Raw genomic sequence first — 20,782 nt, 5'->3', positions numbered from 1 at the left:
TCTTTAGGGTGCTACGGGAGGAGGTGTTTGTGCCCCTCAAACCGGGGTTTGTTAGCGGCCAGCAGCTGCCTGGAGGTGTCAGCTCAGCTGCCTTTCTATGGGAAAGGACAAGCTGCTTCTAGCCACAGAGAGGAGCCAGGTGTTGGGGTGGAGGGGTGATCTGTGCAAACACATGGGCCAAGTCATTTCTGCCTCCCACCCCCACCCTCTGTGGCTGGAAACTGTTCCCGTCCCTTCCCTCCTACGCAGGGCTGAAAGGCTGCTGCTGGCCACGTCCTGCTGCAAACCCCCACAGATATGGGGGGGGAGGAGCCTGTGACCCTGCATGCCCCTCACATGTGGAGCTGAGCAGACGCAGCACCGGGGAGGGGCTGGCCCGGGGCCCAGCCAGGCATGGAGGGCAGAGAGCTCTGGGCAGGGAGGGTCGGGTCCGGTCGGCTGCCCCCCACCCCCACGTGAGAGAGGTGCAGGGGAGCGTGTGTGGGCAAGCCTTACCGAGAAGGCGCAAACAAGGCTCCCATGGCTGGCCATGGCTTTGTCACGGGGGCGCAGGTAACGGGATGATACAGACAGACATCATCTTTCTATCCAAGTAACGGGATGTGACTTTGAACGCCAGCGCTGCCGAGTTCCTGGCCATTTGACAGGAGACGGGACCCAGCAGGGAGCTAGTCAGCAGGCAGCCTCCCGCCTGAGACAGGACACCGGTTCCAAGGCCTGATGGTTTGTGACTCTTTGGTCAAAATGTTAACCTCATTCCCCGTATGCGTTTGTGAAACTTCCCACCCTTGGGTGGTGCCAGACCCGCCCCCGCTAAGCCAAAGCGCCTGGGTTTTGTATTTGTACCCTGTGTAGGTATTGACAGATCAAGTCACCCCTTGACCCAGTGATGACTGCTGGGGAGGGATTTGGGGGACACTGGTCATGTGACTGACCCATGCGACTCCTCCCCACGCCACCCTTAGCCCAGGCGAGGGTCCCGCCTCTTCCTGCCGCTGCCCCCTACTCCACCTCTTCACCCAAGCCCCTGTCCCTGCTCTGCCCCTCCTCCACCCCGTCCCTGCCTCTTCTCACCCTTACTCTGCGCCCCCTGGTCCCCACTACACCTTTCCCCCAAGTCCCCTTCCTTGAGGGATGCAGCCAGTAGTCTTTCAAGGGGCCTGCAGCAGAAATCGCCCCCCAACCTGCACTACCCGGGCCCAACCCCCTCCGCTGTCTCCCAGCCACATCACCCTGCTTTCTGCCACCGCAGGTGAGTAGGGGTGGGGCCAGTCCCTGCTCTGGGGCCAGGTCCCTCACTAGTTCCCTGCGCATGGGGCCTAGGACTGTTGGACGAACTGTCCAGCTCTGCCCGCTAGCTACTGGCCCCTTGCCTCTCCCCTCCCACGGCACTGGGGGCACATGCCCCTTCCTGCCCTGCCCCACCCTTTGATAACTGCATGGGGGGAGGGCTAGCTCAGTGGCTTGAGCAGTGGCTTGCTAAACCCAGAGTTGTGAGTTTAACCATTTAGGGCAAAAATGTATCAGGGATGGTACTTGGTCCTGCTGTGAAGGCAGGGGACTGGACTTGATGACCTTCCAAGGTCCCTTCCAGCTCTAGGAGATAGACAATCTCCATTATTATTATAAGCTAAACAGATGGAGCTCCCTGAGCCTCTGGCTCTAAGGCAGGATTTCTAAGGCTGCATCTACAGGCCTCACCATAGTACGGCTGTGCTGTGCTGTGCTTCTGGACGCTCTGGGCATAATTCAAGCCGTCACTGCGTAGGTGGGAGATCGTCTCCCCCAGACAGAGCGTTCCCCGCTCCGGCGCTTTGTTTGGCAAAACTCACCCCGACCGACAAAACTTTTACCCACCAAGGGCTGGTGTAGACAAGGGCCAATCCTTGAGCCATGCTCACAGTGTGACATAGTGTGGGTACCTTGCTGGTTGCTATGCTGGGTGGTGGGCTGTGGGTGACCCCCACTGGCTGCTGGCTGCAGCACGGCCCAGCAGGGCAGGGGATGAGTCATTATGCAAGGGGCTCCCAACCTGTCCGACCAGTTACCTCCCAGGGAGCGGAACAAGGGAAAGGAGGGTGAGGTCACCCCTGGCTGGGGGGCAGGACTGGAGGAGAGTCAGGTAGTTGCTGTCTGGGATCATGGAGGAGACAGCCTAGGGAAGAGGCTGGGATTTAGGGGCCCAGTCTCCCCCATCTCAAGGGGGGCTGAGGCATCCTAGGCCTGCCTGGAACCAGATAACATCTGTGCTGTGCTGTACTCTGGAGAAGCAATAAACACCCTCTATTCGACTGGCTGGTGGAGTCTGTTCATGCCACTACGGGGGTGCAGGAGGTGGGGGAACCCCAATGCACCATCACACATGGCTTTTCTCTGCCCCTGCTCCAATCCACCAACTCCCTTCTCAAACTCAGTCTGCACCAGCCTACAGCGTCTGCTGCTCCGGGCAGCTCAGGAGCTCCCCGGGGAATGCCCAGCACAGAACCTCCCAGCAGTGGAGATGGGCTACCCAGAGCTCTTTGACCCTCCTTTACAGATGGGGCTTAGGGCCTTCGAATCCGCGGGGTGTGTCCCCGCTCAGCCCTGGCTCACACGTCTCCTTTGCACTAACACTTGTCTTCCTTCCCCTGGCGGGTGAGACCCCGAGCTGGCGTATGGCTCGGTGGGTACTGTCTGCAGGAGGAAGGCTTCCCCCCAGACAGCAGAGCGGGGGCAGCAAGTGATGCTTTTCACACCTGCCGACAGCTCCTCCCTGTGGGCAGGAAACTCGTGTTTCTTCTCGGTAGGAAGTGGCTGAGAGCAGCTGCGAGCTCTGTACACGTCAGCACTGGAAATTCACACTCCCCCAACCCCGCCCCCACCTCAGCAGTGCGAGGAAATCTCCCAGCCCCACGGCGCTGTAGCGGGGCTAGGAACGGGGAGGGGGGGAAGGTCCCGGTTGGGGGGCAGTAGCGGGGCCAGGAACAGGGGGGGGGCAGGTCCCGGTTGGGGGGCAGTAGCGGGGCCAGGAACAGGGGGGGGGCAGGTCCCGGTTGGGGGGCAGTAGCGGGGCCAGGAACGGGGGGGGGGGGGGCAGGTCCCGGTTGGGGGGCAGTAGCGGGGCCAGGAACGGGGAGGGGGGAAGGTCCCGGTTGGGGGGCAGTAGCGGGGCCAGGAACAGGGGGGGGCAGGTCCCGGTTGGGGGGCAGTAGCAGGGCCAGGAACAGGGGGGGGCAGGTCCCGGTTGGGGGGCAGTAGCGGGGCCAGGAACGGGGGGGGGCAGGTCCCGGTTGGGGGGCAGTAGCGGGGCCAGGAACGGGGGGGGGCAGGTCCCGGTTGGGGGGCAGTAGCGGGGCCAGGAACGGGGGGGGGCAGGTCCCGGTTGGGGGGCAGTAGCGGGAGGGGAGGAGGGGGCGGGGCTAGGGGGCGGAGCCGTGTGGGGCAGGGGGCGGAGCCCGGTTCCCCCAGCACCGCCCCCCATGGCCCCACCTGCGCAGCCCGGAGCCCCGCCCCCTAGCGGCGTTGCTGGTTTCCCGGGAGACGCCAAGCGCCCTCCTACGTCAGTTCCGCTCGGCCTCTCTGTTTCCGGTTTACGGCATTGGCGCCTTTTCTGTGGCGGGAACTGCTGCTGGGCGCCGACTGTGACCTCTGACCTCCTACGGCTGACCCCTGACCCCGGCTGGGACTTGGGGGGGCTCCGGCAGGTTCGTCAGCGCCCCAGAAACTCGGGGCGGCCGGGGCGTCACGTGTCCCCCAGGGGGTGGGGAATCGTGGGCGCTGGAAGGGGCACGTGTCCCCGGGGGGGGGCGCTGGAAGGGGCACGTGTCCCGGGGGGGGGCGCTGGAAGGGGCACGTGTCCCCGGGGGGGGGCGCTGGAAGGGACACGTGTCCCCGGGGGGGGGCGCTGGAAGGGGCACGTGTCCCCGGGGGGGGGGGGGCGCTGGAAGGGGCACGTGTCCCCGGGGGGGGGGCGCTGGAAGGGGCACGTGTCCCCGGGGGGGGGTGCGCTGGAAGGGGCACGTGTCCCCGGGGGGGGCGCTGGAAGGGGCACGTGTCCCCGGGGGGGGGCGCTGGAAGGGGCACGTGTCCCCGGGGGGGGGGCGCTGGAAGGGGCACGTGTCCCCGGAGGGGGGGGCGCTGGAAGGGGCACGTGTCCCCGGGGGGGGCGCTGGAAGGGGCAGTGTGGCGCTAGTAGCCATGGAGCAGGTGGGGGGGCAGCTAGCGGGGGGGCCCATAGTAACAGGCCCGTGTCCTCTTGGCAGGTGGAGAGTTGTTGGCCCTGCCGGGAGCCCCGCGGGCGCCAGCCATGTTCTCGGAGCGGGCGGCTCCCACTGCACAGAGCCTGCTGGCGCCGCCGTCCACGGAGGCCTCCACGTTCGCCAGAGTGCCCGTGTCCACCTACGCGAACTGCTCCCAGCACTTCCGGCTGGCGGAGCGCAGCTTTAATCGCCAGTATGCCCACATCTACGCCACTCGCCTCGTTCAGATGAGACCCCTCCTGCTGGAGAGAGCCCGGCAGAAATGGGGTGAGTTCCTTCCCTCCTAGGCGAGGAGTACATTCTCAGACCAGTATCTGCCTGCCCTTCTTAACATATGCGCAACGTGCGTCCGACGGCATGTGGTCAGGCTCCTTTCCAAATCTGGACCACTGGTTGGATCACTAGTTTCCCTGGCTTTGGCCAGGTATGATGGGGAGTGTTTGCACAGAGCGTGCACACTGATCCATGCCCTTCACTGCCTACCCTGGAACCTGCTTTTGGACAATGAGTGAAACCAACTGAGAGTGAATCTCAGTATTGTATTTCACTTGCCAGGTTGCAGGGGGAAACTGGTGTGTCTGCTGAGAAGCCATGTGCTGTGTCTTTGATTTTTGAAGGATACAAAGAACTGTTTCTAAGCAAAACAAAAAACAATATTCCTAGTAACTGAAGCCTCAGGACATTTTGTTAGTTCCTAGGTAACACTTTGTCTGCCCTGAATTCCAGCCCTGCTCCTGTCAGGTTAGGGACTTGCTCCAAAGGGTTAGCATGTCTACAATGTCTGGGTGGGAAAACATCTACCATTGCCAAGCAGTGACTCTGGCTTGGAAAACCTTCCATTGGGCTCAGAGAAAAGGAGGCATGTGTTTCGGAAACAAAAGTTTCATTCAGGTAGCATTAAGAGTCTGAGATGGGCACTCCGTGGCCAGGAAGGAATGTCGCTGAGTTTGTCTCCAGCAGAGAATGAGACGTGTGAGCGAGAGGCTACATAGGGTTGAGGACTGCGGGTTGAAGGAGTCATCTTGCTCTTGGTCTCTGAATTGCTGTTTATTGATGGAATTACTGTACCTGAATTGGTTTCCTTCTGAACGTGTAACTGCTGTGGAGCGTGGCCATGAAACGTTGTGCAATAGTGTAACTGGCAGGTACCTTCCTTATTGCGTGATTTGAGGCAAGAGCTGCAGATGCCAGAACTCACTGGCTAAAGATAAATACCTGGCTCCTTTTCGGAAGGTTCTGGCCCAAGGGTGACTCTGTCATAGCTAGGAGAACATGAGAAATGGAAGGACCAAACCAAAGGACCAGAATACAGCCAAGACTAATTGGTTTTTAAAGAGTCTCATAACATGCATAAAAACATAAAGGCTGTGTCTAGACTGGCCAGTTTTTCCGGAAAATCAGCCACTTTTCCGGAAAAACTTGCCAGCTGTCTACACTGGCCGCTTGAATTTCCGCAAAAGCATTGACGATCTCATGTAAGAAATCAGTGCTTGCGGAAATACTATTCTGCTCCCGATCAGGCAAAAGTCCCTTTTGTGCAAAGCTTTGCGCAAAGGGGCCAGTGTAGACAGCTCAGATTTGTTTTGCGCAAAAAAGCCCCGGTCGCGAAAATGGCGATTGGGGCTTTTTTGCGGAAAAGCGCGTCTAGATTGGCCACGGACGCTTTTCCGCAAAAAGTGCTTTTGTGGAAAAGCGTCTGTGCCAATCTAGACGCTCTGTTCTGAAAATGCTTTTAATGGAAAACTTTTCAGTTAAAAGCATTTCCGGAAAATCATGCCAATCTAGACGCAGCCAAGAGCGGCCTCACCAGGTCATATCAGTGATCCATCTCGCCCAGCGTCCTGTCTTCTGACAGTGGCCAATGCCAGGGGCTCCACAGGGAGGGGACAGAACAGGGAATCGCTAAGTGAGCCCTCTCCTGTCACCCATTCCCAGCTTCTGATAAACCGAGGCCAGGGTCACCCTCCCTGCCCAGCCTGGCTAACAGCCATTGGTGAATCTGTCCTCCATGAATTTAGCTCTTTATTTAAAAAATCCTGTTAAAGTCCTGGTCTTCATAAAATCCTCTGGCAAGGAGTCCCGCAGATTGACTGTGCTGCGCGAAGAAATACCTCCTTTTAAACCTGCTACCTATTCATTTCTTTGGGTGACCCCTAGTTCTTGTGTTGTGGGAACAAGTAAATAACTTTTCCTTCTTTGCTTTTTCCGCAACAATCATGATTTTACAGCCCTCTATCATATCTCCCCCCCCTTAGTCTCCTCTTTTCTAAGCTGGAAAGCCCCAATGTTATTAGTCTGACCTCATATAGCAGCTGCTCCAAATAATTTTAGTTGCCCTTTTCTGAACTTTTTCCAATGCCAAACTATCTTCTTTTAATCTCATTACTTTAAGGTGACGGCTGGTTTTTGATTGTAGATCTCATGGGACTGGTGATGTTGCATTGTTTGCTACATGGCCATCTAAATCCTTAACTAACCAAAGCATCTGGCTTGTGCTACTGGTGGAGAGCAGGTGACAGTGTTTGCTAGCTGTTAGAGGTCGCTAACATAGATAAAGGAATAACAGAAATTCACACAAAGTGCTTCAGTGCCCCATGATTGTGTTGAAATCAGCTGTGCAGAGGGGACTGGCTGGTTCTGTGGCATGGCGATGGAGTGGAGTGTTTCATTGCTCAGTGGGGATGGTCCGCGCCCAACCCAGGCAGGAGCTGTTTCTCTTTAGTTGCTTTCCAGTGGCTTGGGTTAAGTGAGTGAATTGTCTCAGGACGCTGAGTAACGGGCAAGTGTCCCCATCAGAGCCCCCCACAGTGGTCACTTGTGGAGGCCCCTGGTCAGACTTGGCAGAGAGGTTGAAAGTGGAGGATGAAATCTCCTGTTATCCCAATGGCCTGTGTTGGAGACGGGGATTCCTCCCCAGGTGTCTGGCTGGTGGCTCTTGCCCACATGCTCAGGGTCTAACTGGTCAGCATGTTTGGGCTCAGGAAGGGATTATCCCCCAAGTCAGATTGGCTGAGACCCTGGGAGTTTTCACCTTCCTTGCAGCATGGGATACGGGTCACTTGCTGGTTTAAACTAGGGTGTGACTTGGATTCATGATTTGAAGATGCAGAGATGCAGCCAGGGGCTCGGGGTCTCTTTCAAGAGTGGGGAGGTGAGGTTCTGTGGCCAGACTCGATGATCACAATGGTCCCTTCTGGTCTTAAAGTCTGTGAATTTCTAGGTTCCCTCTGGGAAGTGATGGGTCCCTCGAGGTGTGCTGGTCGGGGCCTGTCCTTCGGCTCGCTGGCTGTACCTGCCCCGCACAGGGATAGGCAGGGCTTGAATCTCCTGGGTTGCCTGGCTAGCCCTTGGCACAGCATTCCGACTCTCCCAGAAGTGGCATCCCCGTGGGCTAGGCTGATGTCCCAGCAAAGTGCAGACTAACCCCGAGGAGCAGTGTCCTTCCATCCCTGCTGGTTAGAATTCCTGTGGCTCAGCGGCCCCAGGGCCAGAATAGCTCTCCTGGCATAAGCACCTATCTGCCCCTGTAGCTGCCCCCGCCCTGGGAGAGGCTGCATCTCTCCGGGGATCGTTAACGTGCTGCTGTGGCCGTGGGAAGGCAGGACGTGCGAGAGACGAACCGAAGCAAAGCGGCAGAGAGTCTGTCACAAGCACTCCCCTCTCCCCTCGGCATGTGGCTTCTTTGTGTTTGCACCTTCCCGGGGCTGGCACCCCCTGCATTCGAAAGTCAAAGGGGCCCAGAGCCTTCCTGGCAGCCTCCCACCCAGGCTTTCTCCGTTATCCGACAACCTCCCTGCACGCGCACGCCCTTTGGGGGGCTCATGCCAGGAGCGGGCCAGTTCCCATGGGGGGCAGCAGCAGCCAGCAAGGCTTAATGCCCATTTGTATGGGGCAGTACCTGGGCAGGTCTTGGACTGTTTGCCCGGCGCTGAATGAACACAGACTAAACAGCCCATCTCTGGCCAAAAACAGCTGCACTCTGAGACCAGACGCAGCGGACGAGTTAGTCAGAGGAGCACAAGACACAGACAAGCCACTGTAGAAGTAGGTTTTGGGGTTGCTCCTCCAGGGCCTCTCTGCCATTGGAAATGCACTGAAATAGCTCACCAGGAATAATTAATCTGGAATGACCCCCTGTGGGCCCTCTCAGTCCGGCGCGTGGGTCTCTTCCTCCAGTTCAGCTTCATCTGCTTCCGAAAAGGGGGTGGAGGTAAATGGAGCAGAGGCAGGGTGTTCTGGACCCTGTGTGTGTCCACATAGGGCACGGGGGGGACACCTCCTGCCCAGGGGCTGGGTGTGGCCCCCAGCTTGCCTGGATCCAACCCCCAGGCATTGGATCAGGGCCCCCCAGCATTGGGAGTGCACGTTGGCACTCCTGCCCCTCCACGGGGCTGGAGCATATAAAATCTACTAGATTGGGCCCCGGCCCAAAGAAGGTTCCCTCCCCTGCCATACGGAGTTATTCTGGGATGCTTCATTTGTACAAACACGCCCGTCCTCCGTCTCCATGTGAGCCAGCCCCAGCCTTGGAGCCCTGAGAGTCGGGTGCAGCCAGACTGCCGTTGAACCTGGCTGTAGTGCCCAGTGCCGGAGGCTCTTGCGGTGTTGCAGGCCTGCTCCCCTGCAGTGTCTCTGAACCCCACCCTGACTTCCTGTGGGAGGAACTGAGGCCCTGACGCCAAAGGAAATGACCCAGAATCAGCCTCCCACTTTGGCAGCTGAGTCTCTCAAGGAATTTTTGTTTCAACATTTGTCTTGGAGCCTGAGGAGCTTGCAGCTCTCACGTTTGGGCTGGGTCTTGCGAGCAGTCCTGCTCTCGGAGGGCTGTGGCGGATCAGAGCTCTGCAGCCCTAGGGGGCATGGCCGCACAGGAAGCACTGGCCGTCCTTGTCCTGCTTTGGGGGTGCCCTTGTCAATCTTGGGCTAGGATGCTCCGCAGGAGGTTGGGCGTGTGGCGGGTTAGCTCAGCGAACAGCGCGGAGGCTTTCTGGAGCGGCCACGCTGAGCCTCGTGGGCCAGAGCCTTGGTCTGGCTTCGCACTGCTGCTGAGGACTCAGTGGAAGCTTTCAGGTGGCCATGGAAAGATGGGCTGTAGCCCAGCCAGGAGGAATTGCCAGGGCGATGCAGGAGGCCAGTCTAGACGGTGTCTTTGAAATCTCTGTGTCTGGACTGAGGAGTCTCCCTTTCCCCGTGGGGCGGAGGGTGTGATGTGGGGGGGGGGGAACTTGCTGATTTCTAGGGGTCTGTGGTAACCCCACTGGCTGCCGCCGGTACCACAGCCCAGAAGGACAGGAATGGGTCATTATGCAAAGGGATCTCTCAACCGGGTCTGACCAGCTAACCCCCATGGAGAGGAACAAAGGAAGGTGGAATGCCGCCCTGGCCGGGGGGCAGGGCTGGAGGAGAGGGAGCTAGTTTCTGTCTGGGAGCATGGAGGAAGCAGCCTCAGCCTCAGCTGAGACCCCCCCATATCAAGGGGGGCTGAGGCATCCTAGGCCTGCCCTGTAACCTGATGACATCTGTGCTGTGCTGTATCCTGGAGAAGCAATAAACCACCTCTATTCTACTGGCTGGTGGAGTCTGTTCGTACCATTTCGGGGGTGCAGGAGCCGGGAGAACCCCAACGCGCCGTCACAGAGGGGTGCTGGGGTGTTGATCTGCCGGATGAGGCAGCGTTCTGGTTACTCGCCCTGGAATCAGAAAACAAAGGGGCTGTGGCCCTCTAGCTGTGATTCCTGAGGGGCCAGCCAACAGCCCGGTGCATGGGCGGGCAGAGAGGAGACCGAGCAGGCAGGCTGATCTGCGAGCCCCTGGGAGGGGCTCGGCGCTCAGGGAAGGGAAGGGACGCGCCTCCTTTCTGTACCCGCTGCGCGCGAGGCCAGATGTCGGCATCGCTGGGACCGACAGCCGTGTCTCCCCGGGCTGCTGTGACTGATGTTGATGCACGTCGTGAGGGATGTGGAGAATCCTGAACTCGGGTCTTGGCTGGCAGGGGGAAGGGGAGCACAGTTCCCAGGGTCTGGTGTTGGCCGTCAGAGGCTTAGGGACTCATAGACTCATAGACTTTAAGGTCAGAAGGGACCATTATGATCATCTAGTCTGACCCCCTGCACAGTGCAGGCCACAGAATCTCGCCCACCCCTCTTAGAATAATCCTCTCACCTATGTCTCAGATATTGAAGCCTTCAAATACTTTGAAGGCCCCAACATGCAGAGAGTCCTTCAGCTGGGACACCCAGACCTAGTCCCCTGACTAGGGATGTACAAAGTCGTTTGTAAAGGTAACTGTGTCATGGCTAAAAATCCCAGGGGGTACACGCACTGCGGGCCCTGCAGTGTAACTGGCATCCCAGTCCCTGACCGTCGTGGCAGATAGCCGGAGATGGGCCTGGCCACCACAGACTGGCCTCTTGTTCTTTTCTGAACCATGAAATGCCCCAGCCCAAGCTCCGCTGCTTGCTTGGCTGTTGCATGAAGCAGTTCTTCCTTCTGGCTGTCACCTGCCCTGACAGCTCCCCTTTCAGACCTGGCCTGCTCCACGCACCCTACCAGCCCCCGGCTCTGCCGTCTCACAGGGGTGGGAAGCGAAACATGAGTCAGCAGTGTGACACTTGCCAAAAAAGCCGTCCTGATTCTGGGCGGCATTAGCAGGAGTGGTGTGAGCAAGACACGAGGAGTCGTTCTTCCCCTCCACTCTGCGCTGATCAGGCCGCAATTGGAGCGTTGTGGCCAGTTCTGGGCACACATTTCAGGACAGAGGTGGAGAAGGTCCAGAGAAGAGCAACAAAAATGCTGAAAGGCCTAGAAAACAGGAGCTAGGAGGGAAGACTTGGGCTTGCTTAGTTTAGAAAAGAGAAGACAGAGGGGACAGGAGAGCGGTTTTGAGGTATCTAAAAGAAAAATGGCTCTCCTTGGCCTCTGAAGATAGAACAAGAAGCAAGGGGCTTAAACTGCAGGGAAGGAGGTTTAGGTTGGACATGAGGAAAAAATGTCCTGTCTGTCGGGGGGGGGGGGGGGGGGGGGTGAAACGCTGGGATAAATTGCCGGGGGCGGGGGGGGTGGAATCTCCATCCCTGGAGACATTTCAGAGCAGACATCTGGACAGACACTGTCAGGGATGAGCTAGCCCAGTGGTCACCAGCCAGTCGATCGGGATCTCCCGGTAGATCGCGGCGCCTCCGGCAGGTGATCCCAACTGGTTTGGCCAAGAGGCTGTCAAGTGCCGGCACTTCAGCTGCTCCTCCCCCCACTGCTGCTCCTCTCCTGCCCTTTGCCTTGGAGCTGCCCCTTCCTGCTTGCCGTACAAGGCGGGGGAGGGAGAAGAGGGGGCTGATGTCAAGGTGCCCCCTCCCACTCTGAATCCTTTCTCCACGGAGCAGAGAGGGGACACAACAGGACTTGGGAGGGAGTTTGCTGGCTGCTTTAGGGAGTGGGCCAGGGCCAGAGCAGGGGTGAGCTGCCTTAGCCCCACGGCACCGCCCTCCCAGGAGCCACCTGAGATAGGCAGGGCCCAGCTGGAGCCCACAGCCTGAACTCCTACCCCAGTCATGAACCCCCTCCTGCACCCTGAGCACCCTGCATCCAAACACCTTCCCAGAGGCTGCACCTAGAACCCCTCCTACTTCCCAACGGCCTGCCCCAAGCTCAGCTCAGAGCCCCTCTCACGCTCCAGATCCCTTCATCCAAGACCAGAGCCTGCCCCCCAGCCTGGTGACAGTGAGGGAGGATGGAGTGAGCAGGGGCCGGAGGGAGGTGGGACCAGGGTATTTATATCTGAGGTAGCTCTTGGACTGCACTTCAATTCAGAAAGTGACCTCGTGCTTAAAAAGGTTGGGACCCCGAGCTAGGCGGTGCTTGGTCCTGCCGTGGGGGCAGGTCTCGGGTTCTCTGAGGCTGGGGGCTGGGGATGCAGCGTCCCGCGGCTGCCGCTAGAGGGCATCATCCCCTTTTGTTTCACCGCACAGCCTCCCTCTCCAGTGGGTCTCCCCAGAATTGGTCCTGGCCAGGCCAGCTCAGGGACGGGGCTCTGGGAGCATCGGCAGGGGCTTGCCCCCGGTGATTCCTAAACCGCGGCAGTGCGGGCGCTGGGAGCGCATGGCTCAGACTTGGGAGCGCTGGTTCCTGCTGTGCCTTAGAACAGGCTCCTTCTGCCCCAGGCCCACCCGGGTAACTGCTGCAGATACCCCTCCTGGAACGTCCCGTGGGGGCTCAGCTGAGCCCCGGCCTCAACCGTGCTGGTTCCTCTCCGCGAGAGCGCTCAGGTCCGTGTCACAGTCCGGGCATCCTGCCTGTGGGGCCGCGGGCACACCTGTGCCAGGGCTCTGTCGCCCCGTGTGACGTGTGCAGGCACTGGGGGATGGACAGAGCTGTCTGCCACCCTGCCTCTCGGGAGGTCTAGAGAGTGTTGGCTGCGTGGGGGCTGAGGGCTTCCCTCCCCACACACACAGGAGACGGGCTCTTGCTGCCTTGAATCCATTGCCCTGTGCAGGTTTGTCTCTGTAGAGCATGGGTTCCCAACCTGGGGGGCATGAAGAAATTCCAGGGGGGGTACGAGGTGACCCAGCCCCCCCAGTCAACTTCCCCCTCCCCCCCAAATTTTGCTGCTATTTTTGTTTTTCAGCCCCAGTCAGTTCTCCCCCCCCCCCAACAAGTTTTGCTGCTATGGTGGGGGGTGCACGAGGGTTTCTCAAAAATCAAAGCGGGGGCGTGATGCCGAAAGGTTTGGGAACCACCGGTGTAGAGCATCCAAGTGCTTGGCTGGTCCAGGCCTGGGCTAGCTTCCTGGGGGGGGCTTGCCCCGTAGAACAGCGCTCGCCCTTAGAAGCCGCTACTCCCCAGTTCCAATCCCACCCTGTCTCCCCGGCCCACGCCTGCCACATGCTGCCCCCGTTTTCCACCCTTGGAGTTGTGCCCTTGAGATGTTCCCCGGGTGGCCATGCTGCAGGGCTCCCTTGCAGGGCGGCTGGGAAGGCAAACTGCCCTCGGCTGTCCGGAGCGGCTGATGAGCGCCTCTCTCCTTGCAGGCAGCAGCATAGCTGTGAAGAAGTTGTGTGAGCTGCAGGTCGCGGAGAAGTGCTGCATCGTGGGAACCCTCTTCAAGTCCATGCAGCTGCAGCCCTCCATCCTGCGGGAGATCAGCGAGGAGGTAGTGACCCCTGGAGGGGCCCAGGGCCTCGGCACAGGCTGGGCAACCCCCTCCTCACCTGCCTGCTCTCGGCACAGGGGCCCGGGCGGGGCAGAGCACAGCGAATGCTGAGCCATCCTGACAGGAGCCTGGCCTGTGTTCGCACTACAGAGCCCCGGCTCTCTGTGCTCCGTCCTGCTTTGTCCGCCCAGCCACGCCGGCTGAGTTCCTCCCCGTGCGGGGAGTCTGACGGCGCTTGGTGCTGCGTCCTCCCCCTGCCGGGCGCTTGGCTTGGGCGGGGAGCGAGACCCTTTCAAACAGGTGCCTGAGACGGTGCAAACACTGCGGGGTGGGCAGGGATAGCAGCTGGAACTGCTTCCACCCCCTCTCCTTTGTAAATGCACCCTCACGGGCTCACTGCTTCCCCCCCGTCTGGTGTCTCAGGGCAGCTCCAGGGGCCTTGACTTCTCCTGCCCTCGGACTGGCCCCTGGGCTGCGGACCGACCTGTGACCCAGTGGGTCCAGCTAGCTTTGGCACCTGCCCCTCTTCCCTTTGGGGCTTGTGAGCGGTAGCGTTCAGCGACCCCCAGCAGCCTCTGACTGCAGGCACAGAGCAAGGCTGGGAAAAGGGGATTCAGACGACACCCGTCTGGCTGGCGACTTTTGTTCTATGGATTCCACCCCGAACCCATCCTCCCTTGGCAGGCTAGTCAGACTTGCTCTGCATGGGGCTGGGGGCAGAAGTTACTAGTCCTGGCCATCCCCTGGGCTGGCCGTCACTTGCCTGGCTGTAAACAGCCTCGTTGGCAAAGGACCCCGCACTGACAGAGCCTGTCCCTTGGCAGGAGCAGAGCCGATTGTTTTTGTAAATACGGCCACGGTTTTGGCACAGGAAGTTTTAGTAAATTTCACAGCTGGAAGCAGCAGCGAGTCCCGGAGAGGAGGAGGAGGAGGGTGGGAAAGTGAGTCCACCCTGCACTCACGGGGCTTCTGTCCCGCCAGGCCGGCCCCACTGCCCGCTCTGGGCATTGCGGCCTGACGTGTGTGACTGCAGCGCCACGGAGGCTTGCCACGGCCCCCCCGTAGCTGGAGATAGAGACAGGCCACGTTTGGTTGCATTCTACAGGGGCAGGTGGCCGCACCAAACCTGAGTGGCCCGGAGAGCCCATAGCCCGTGACAGCCTCAAAGGGCGGAGCGTGGGACGGGCTCGAGTCGCAAGAACAGCACAACTCGTGCGCCAGAATCGCAGCTGTATTCGCAAACAGTCCCCGGCAGCGCCAAATCCCTCCCTGTCCCATCCAGATTCCTTGGCCCGGGGCTCAGCCCCTGTGGAGGGGAAGATCTTTGCTCAGGAGTAAAGCTTGCAGCCTTTCTGCCAAGGCCAGTCGAGCCGCGGCGCTCTCCCCCGAGCCCGGATTGCAAACACATGTTCTGAGGCCGTACCAGCGGGGTGAGTAACACCCCTGGGTAGGTCTCAGCCATTGTTTGCATGTCCTCCGAAGCCATGTGTCAATGATCATTTGCACCTGGGGGGCAAAGCCTGCTGCCGAGAGCCTGGGCTGTCCCTGCAGCTCCCGCAAAGCAGGGTGATGGCTCCGGACCTCAGCTCGGCCTTCCCAGGAGAGCCAGGGCGCTGGGTTTCCGTCGCTGCAGCCTGGGCGCCGTGTGCAGCAGCCCCGGGTCTCTCCTGGCCCTGTCCGGGTGGCTGCTCCCTCTGGCTGGTGGCGGAGGAGCCGTCGGGCAGCCCGTGCTGCGTTCCTAGAGCGTGCGGCCTGGCCTGTCTCCACAGCACAACCTGCTGCCGCAGCCTCCCCGCACCAAGTACATCCACCAGGCGGACGAGCTGATCCTGGAGGACGAGCTGCAGCGGATCAAGCTGGAGGGAGCCATTGACGTTCAGAGGCTGGTGACCGGTAAGAGCGACAGAGGGACCCTCGCAGCCCGGGGTGCGGGCGCCCTGGGACCGAGCTGCTCCTGGGCCAGGCGGGGGGCGGGCAGTCACTCCACAGCGGGTACAGACCAGAGGGCATGTGCCAAGCACTAACTGCCCTGGCATTGTCACCGAGCCGCCCTGCCCGTGGCTGGCAGCCTCCCGCTCAGCGGGGCGGGGAAGTTCCCTTCTCCTCTCCCCGGGCGCTGGGCCTGGCCCGACCTGCCTAATGCTGCTTCTCCTCGCGCGGCCGCTCAGGGACCATCCTCGCCGTGTACGGCTGTGAGAGGGATGACGGCAAGTTCGCGGTGGAAGATCACTGCTTTGCCGACCTGCCCCGGCAGCTGCCCCGGAGCGGGCCCAGCTCTGACAGGTAGGGCAGCTCCCTGCTGGCGGAGGGGCAGCCCGCTGAGGGCTTTACAGAGGCTCTTCCGCCACCTCTGCCTTGCGGGTTCCCTGGCTCGGGAGGGGTGCTGAGGGCGCTGCTGCCACGCTCCCAGGGAACAGTGGCATGTCCCCTCCACGGTGGGCCCCAGGGCCAGCGAACGGCTGCTGGAGCTGGGCTCAGATCCCCTTCCCCGGGGCCTGGCAGGAGGCAGCTTCGTCCCCTGCTGCCCTGTGACGGGCCTGGTCCCAGGCTGCTCCACAAGGCTCAGGACCTGCCACGTCGCTGGGGCCTTCCAGCTCTCGCGCCGCGCCTGGGGCTGCTTGGCCCGGAGTTGGTCTCGCGCTCTGCGGGGCCTCTCCCTGGTCCGGGTGGGCTCCCGCGCTTGGCCAGACGGCGGGGCCTCACCTGCTGCTTTGGGCGCAGGTTTGTCTTGCTGGTGTCCGGCCTGGGCCTGGGAGGCGGGAGCGGCGAGAGCTCCCTGGGCATGCAGCTACTGGTGGACGTGGTGACGGGGCAGCTAGGGGCCGAGGGCGAGCAAAACTGTGCGGCGCAGATCTCCCGCGTCATCCTGGCAGGCAACCTGCTCAGCCAGAACACGCAGAACAGAGACACCCTCCACAAGGTAGGGCCCGCGGGTGCCCTGGGGCTGGGGAGCGGAGGGGTCTTGGCCCGGTGCCTTTCCCCAGCACGCAGGTGTGTCTGCGCAGACTGGCGCCTGCATGGGCAGGGGAAGCGGGCACCGGGCTGGGCATAGGCCGCCACACAGCAATGGGCCAAAGTCAGGGACTTGCTGCGGGTCTGGTGTTGGGAGAGGCTGCAGAGGAATTAGCCAGGGGGTTTCCCATACTGCAACTAGGGGAGAGGCAGCGCCGCGTGGCCTGCTTGTGCCGGGCACTGCTAGCGGCTGCCAGCTGCCTCTCCTGGCTGCGGCACCGGGGGAGCTCTTCGGCCTGCCGGGCGGCCCCGTGTGGTGTCTGCCCAGTCAGGAGCCTCCAGTGGGGGTCAAACAGCCAGTGCCAGCACCCAGCCCTGCCCGGCCGAGCGGGCTGCTCTTCTGACGCCTCTTCCGGCTCCTTGCAGGCCAAGTACCTGACCAAGAAGACCCAGGCTGCCAGCGTGGAGGCGGTGAAGATGCTGGACGAGATCCTGCTGCAGCTCAGTGTGAGGGGCCTGGCCTGGGCAGCAGAGCGGGATTGCTCCTGCAGGGGCAGGCAGTGAGGGGTCAGGGCCATGTGGCAGGGCGGGGTTGCTGCTGGGGGGGGGGCAGCGGGCAGGCAGTGAGGGGTCAGGGCCAGGCGGCGGGTGGGCGGGGTCACTGCTGAGGGCGGGGGGGGGGTGGCAGGCAGGCAGTGAGGGGTCAGGGCCAGGTGGCGGGGGGGCGGGGTCACTGCTGAGGGCAGGGGGGGCGGCAGGCAGTGAGGGGACGGGGTCGCTGCTGGGTGCGGGGGGGGCGGGCAGGCAGTGAGGGGCCAGAGGCGGCGGGGCGGGGGTCGCTGCTGGGGACGGGGGAGGGGCGGCAGGCAGGCAGTGAGGTGGCGGGGGGGGCGCTGCTGGGGGGGGCAGCAGGCAGTGAGGTGCCCGGGCCAGGTAGCGGGGGGGGGGGGCGCTGCTGGGGGAGGGGGGGCAGCAGGCAGTGAGGTGCCCGGGCCAGGTGGCAGGGGGGGCGCTGCTGGGGGCGGGGGGGGCAGCAGGCAGTGAGGTGCCCGGGCCAGGTGGCAGGGGGGGGGCGCTGCTGGGGGAGGGGGGGCAGCAGGCAGTGAGGTGCCCGGGCCAGGTGGCGGGGGGGGCGCTGCTGGGGGCGGGGAGGCAGCAGGCAGTGAGGTGCCCGGGCCAGGTGGCGGGGGGGCGCTGCTGGGGGCGGGGGGGCAGGCAGGCAGTGAGGTGCCCGGGCCAGGTGGCAGGGGGGGCGCTGCTGGGGGCGGGGGGGCAGCAGGCAGAGAGGTGCCCGGGCCAGGTAGCGGGGGGGGGGGGGGCGCTGCTGGGGGAGGGGGGGCAGCAGGCAGTGAGGTGCCCGGGCCAGGTAGCGGGGGGGGGGGGGGGCGCTGCTGGGGGAGGGGGGGCAGCAGGCAGTGAGGTGCCCAGGCCAGGTGGCGGGGGGGCGCTGCTGGGGGAGGGGGGGCAGCAGGCAGTGAGGTGCCCGGGCCAGGTGGCGGGGGGGGGCGCTGCTGGGGGCGGGGGGGGCAGCAGGCAGTGAGGTGCCCGGGCCAGGTGGCGGGGGGGGGGGGGCGCTGCTGGGGGCGGGGGGGCAGCAGGCAGTGAGGTGCCCGGGCCAGGTGGCGGGGGGGGGGGGCGCTGCTGGGGGCGGGGGGGCAGCAGGCAGTGAGGTGCCCGGGCCAGGTAGCGGGGGGGGGGGCGCTGCTGGGGGAGGGGCGGCAGGCAGGCAGTGAGGTGCCCGGGCCAGGTGGCGGGGGGGGGCGCTGCTGGGGGCGGGGGAGCAGCAGGCAGTGAGGTGCCCGGGCCAGGTGGCAGGGGGGGCGCTGCTGGGGGCGGGGGAGCAGCAGGCAGTGAGGTGCCCGGGCCAGGTGGCAGGGGGGGCGCTGCTGGGGGCGGGGGAGCAGCAGGCAGTGAGGTGCCCGGGCCAGGTGGCAGGGGGGGCGCTGCTGGGGGCGGGGGGGCAGCAGGCAGTGAGGTGCCCGGGCCAGGTGGCGGGGGGCGCTGCTGGGGGAGGGGCGGCAGGCAGGCAGTGAGGTGCCCGGGCCAGGTGGCGGGGGGGGGCGCTGCTGGGGGCGGGGGGGGGGCAGCAGGCAGTGAGGTGCCCGGGCCAGGTAGCGGGGGGGGGGTGCTGCTGGGGGAGGGGCGGCAGGCAGGCAGTGAGGTGCCCGGGCCAGGTGGCGGGGGGCGCTGCTGGGGGCGGGGGGGGGGCAGCAGGCAGTGAGGTGCCCGGGCCAGGTAGCGGGGGGGGGTGCTGCTGGGGGAGGGGCGGCAGGCAGGCAGTGAGGTGCCCGGGCCAGGTGGCGGGGGGCGCTGCTGGGGGCGGGGGGGGGGGCAGCAGGCAGTGAGGTGCCCGGGCCAGGTAGCGGGGGGGGGTGCTGCTGGGGGAGGGGCGGCAGGCAGGCAGTGAGGTGCCCGGGCCAGGTAGCGGGGGGGGGTGCTGCTGGGGGAGGGGCGGCAGGCAGGCAGTGAGGTGCCCGGGCCAGGTGGCGGGGGGCGCTGCTGGGGGCGGGGGGGGGGGCAGCAGGCAGTGAGGTGCCCGGGCCAGGTGGCGGGGGGCGCTGCTGGGGGAGGGGCGGCAGGCAGGCAGTGAGGTGCCCGGGCCAGGTGGGGGGGGGGGCGCTGCTGGGGGCAGGGGCTTGCGCGGTGCCCAGCTCTGGTGACCCGTTTGCTTGCAGGCCTCCGTGCCAGTGGACGTGATGCCCGGCGAGTTTGACCCCACTAACTACACGCTGCCCCAGCAGCCGCTGCACCGCTGCATGTTCCCCCTGGCGAGCGCCTACGCCACGCTACAGCTGGTCACCAACCCCTACCAGGCCAACATCGACGGGGTCCGGTAACGCCCTGGCCTTGGCCGGCAGGGGCCCGGCAAACGCAAAGGGGCCGCGCTGACCCAGGGGCTGCCAGGGAAAATCCAGCCCTCAGGGTGGGAGCTGGCAGGGGCTTGGCGAAAGGCCTGGGAGAGGTGGGGGGGCCTGAGCTGGCGCACTCAGGACTTTGGGGGGAGGGAGCAGCACTGGGGACACCCCGGCCCGCCACCCGCAGTCTGACTCCCCCACCCCCCAGGTTTCTGGGGACGTCTGGCCAGAACATCAGCGACATCTTCAAGTACAGCAGCATGGAGGACTACCTGGAGATCCTGGAGTGGACGCTGCGTGTGGGGCACCTCAGCCCCACGGCCCCCGACACCCTGGGTGAGGTGGGGCTAGGCAGGTGGAGCGTGGGGGCTGCGGTGGCCTGGAGAACAAACCCCAGGTCGAGGGCGTGCGGGGTCTGGCACAGGGGCTCCCCTGCAGCGGTCCGTGGGCGAGAGGTGCTGCTTACCCCTTGGGGGCAGGGCCGTCCTGCTGGGTAGGGCGTCCCTGGGGTGCAGCAGTTCCTGATTCCTAGCCAGGCGCTCCCTAACCCTCGCCTCTCCCCCCAGCCTGCTACCCTTTCTACAAGACTGATCCCTTCATCTTCTCCGACTGCCCTCACGTCTACTTCTGCGGGAACGCGCCGGGCTTCCAGGCCAAGGAGCTCACAGGTGAGGCCCAGCGGCCCGCTGGCTGGGCGTCGGGTATCTGCGTGGGGCTGCTCTGTGCCCCGCCGGGACGGGAAGGAGGCCCCAGCAGTGTCCCTGGGCAGCGCAGGGTCCTGCCGCTCTCCTGCCCTGTTCCTAGTCCGGGCGGCTGCCCCGCTGGCTGGGACGGCAGCCGGGATGCCCTCGTCCCGCGGGTTACGCCCGTGTCTCTGCTGGAGGGTGTGTACCGGTGCATGCTGGGAAGATCCCGCTGCAGGTTGGCGCTCAGAGGCAGCACACGGGGCGGCTGCGGTGGGCACAGAGCCAAGCCCTGGGCGCGCGCTGCTGGCGGGGACCAGGACTCAGTGCCAGATGGCAGGACGGCCGCTGGCCCCCGCCAGGGCCCGCAGTGCAGGGGAGGGAGTGAGCCCCAGCCCAGCGCATGGCCCCATGGCGCCCCCCTCTTGTGCCTCGCAGGGGCGGACGGACAGCAGGTGCTGCTGGTGACCGTCCCTGACTTCAGCGCCACCCAGACCGCCTGCCTGGTCAACCTGCGCAGCCTCACCTGCCAGCCAATCAGCTTCTCCGGCTTCGGCGCCGAGGACAGCGAGATGGACGTTAGCCACTGAGCCGCGGGGCACGGGTGGACCTCAATAAACCCCTCCCACCCCGTGTCCCCGGCTGGCTCCTTCAGACAGGGCCCAGGCCTGGCCCCAGCACCTGGCGGGGGAGCTGGCGCTGCTGCACAGGCACTGACGGCAGGGCCTGGTCGTTCTAGCCTCCCCGGCAGGCTGGGTCCATGCTGCACCCACGCCCACTGGCAGTGGGGCAGGGGAGGTGGCCGCAGCCTCATCGACAGGGCTCGTGCCGTGAGCATGCTCAGCTCTGCCCCTCCCTCTCCCCCATGCCCAGCCAGCCTCCCCCTCCCGGGAGCCCGCCTGGCGCGAG

General features: G+C 63.7%; 1 protein-coding gene across 1 annotated transcript; it reads left to right on the top strand.

Moving 5' to 3' along the window:
- The first annotated feature begins 3,524 nt into the window (after nucleotides 1–3,524).
- POLD2 (DNA polymerase delta 2, accessory subunit) lies at nucleotides 3,525–20,508 on the top strand. The gene is made up of 11 exons (XM_075911066.1): nucleotides 3,525–3,683; nucleotides 4,242–4,505; nucleotides 13,262–13,383; nucleotides 15,153–15,276; nucleotides 15,552–15,666; nucleotides 16,105–16,303; nucleotides 16,762–16,842; nucleotides 19,011–19,168; nucleotides 19,399–19,526; nucleotides 19,757–19,858; nucleotides 20,312–20,508. Exons 2-11 carry the CDS (start codon nucleotides 4,286–4,288, stop codon nucleotides 20,461–20,463), a joined length of 1,401 nt encoding a protein of 466 aa, XP_075767181.1. The 5' UTR covers nucleotides 3,525–3,683; nucleotides 4,242–4,285; the 3' UTR covers nucleotides 20,464–20,508.
- Nucleotides 20,509–20,782: the final 274 nt, after the last annotated feature.

Source organism: Pelodiscus sinensis, chromosome 28 (genome assembly GCF_049634645.1).
Source record: "Pelodiscus sinensis isolate JC-2024 chromosome 28, ASM4963464v1, whole genome shotgun sequence".
NCBI classification, from domain to species: Eukaryota; Metazoa; Chordata; order Testudines; family Trionychidae; genus Pelodiscus; species Pelodiscus sinensis.
Note: the sequence above shows the minus strand (reverse complement) of the source record. Positions and strands in the feature narration are given on the sequence as shown.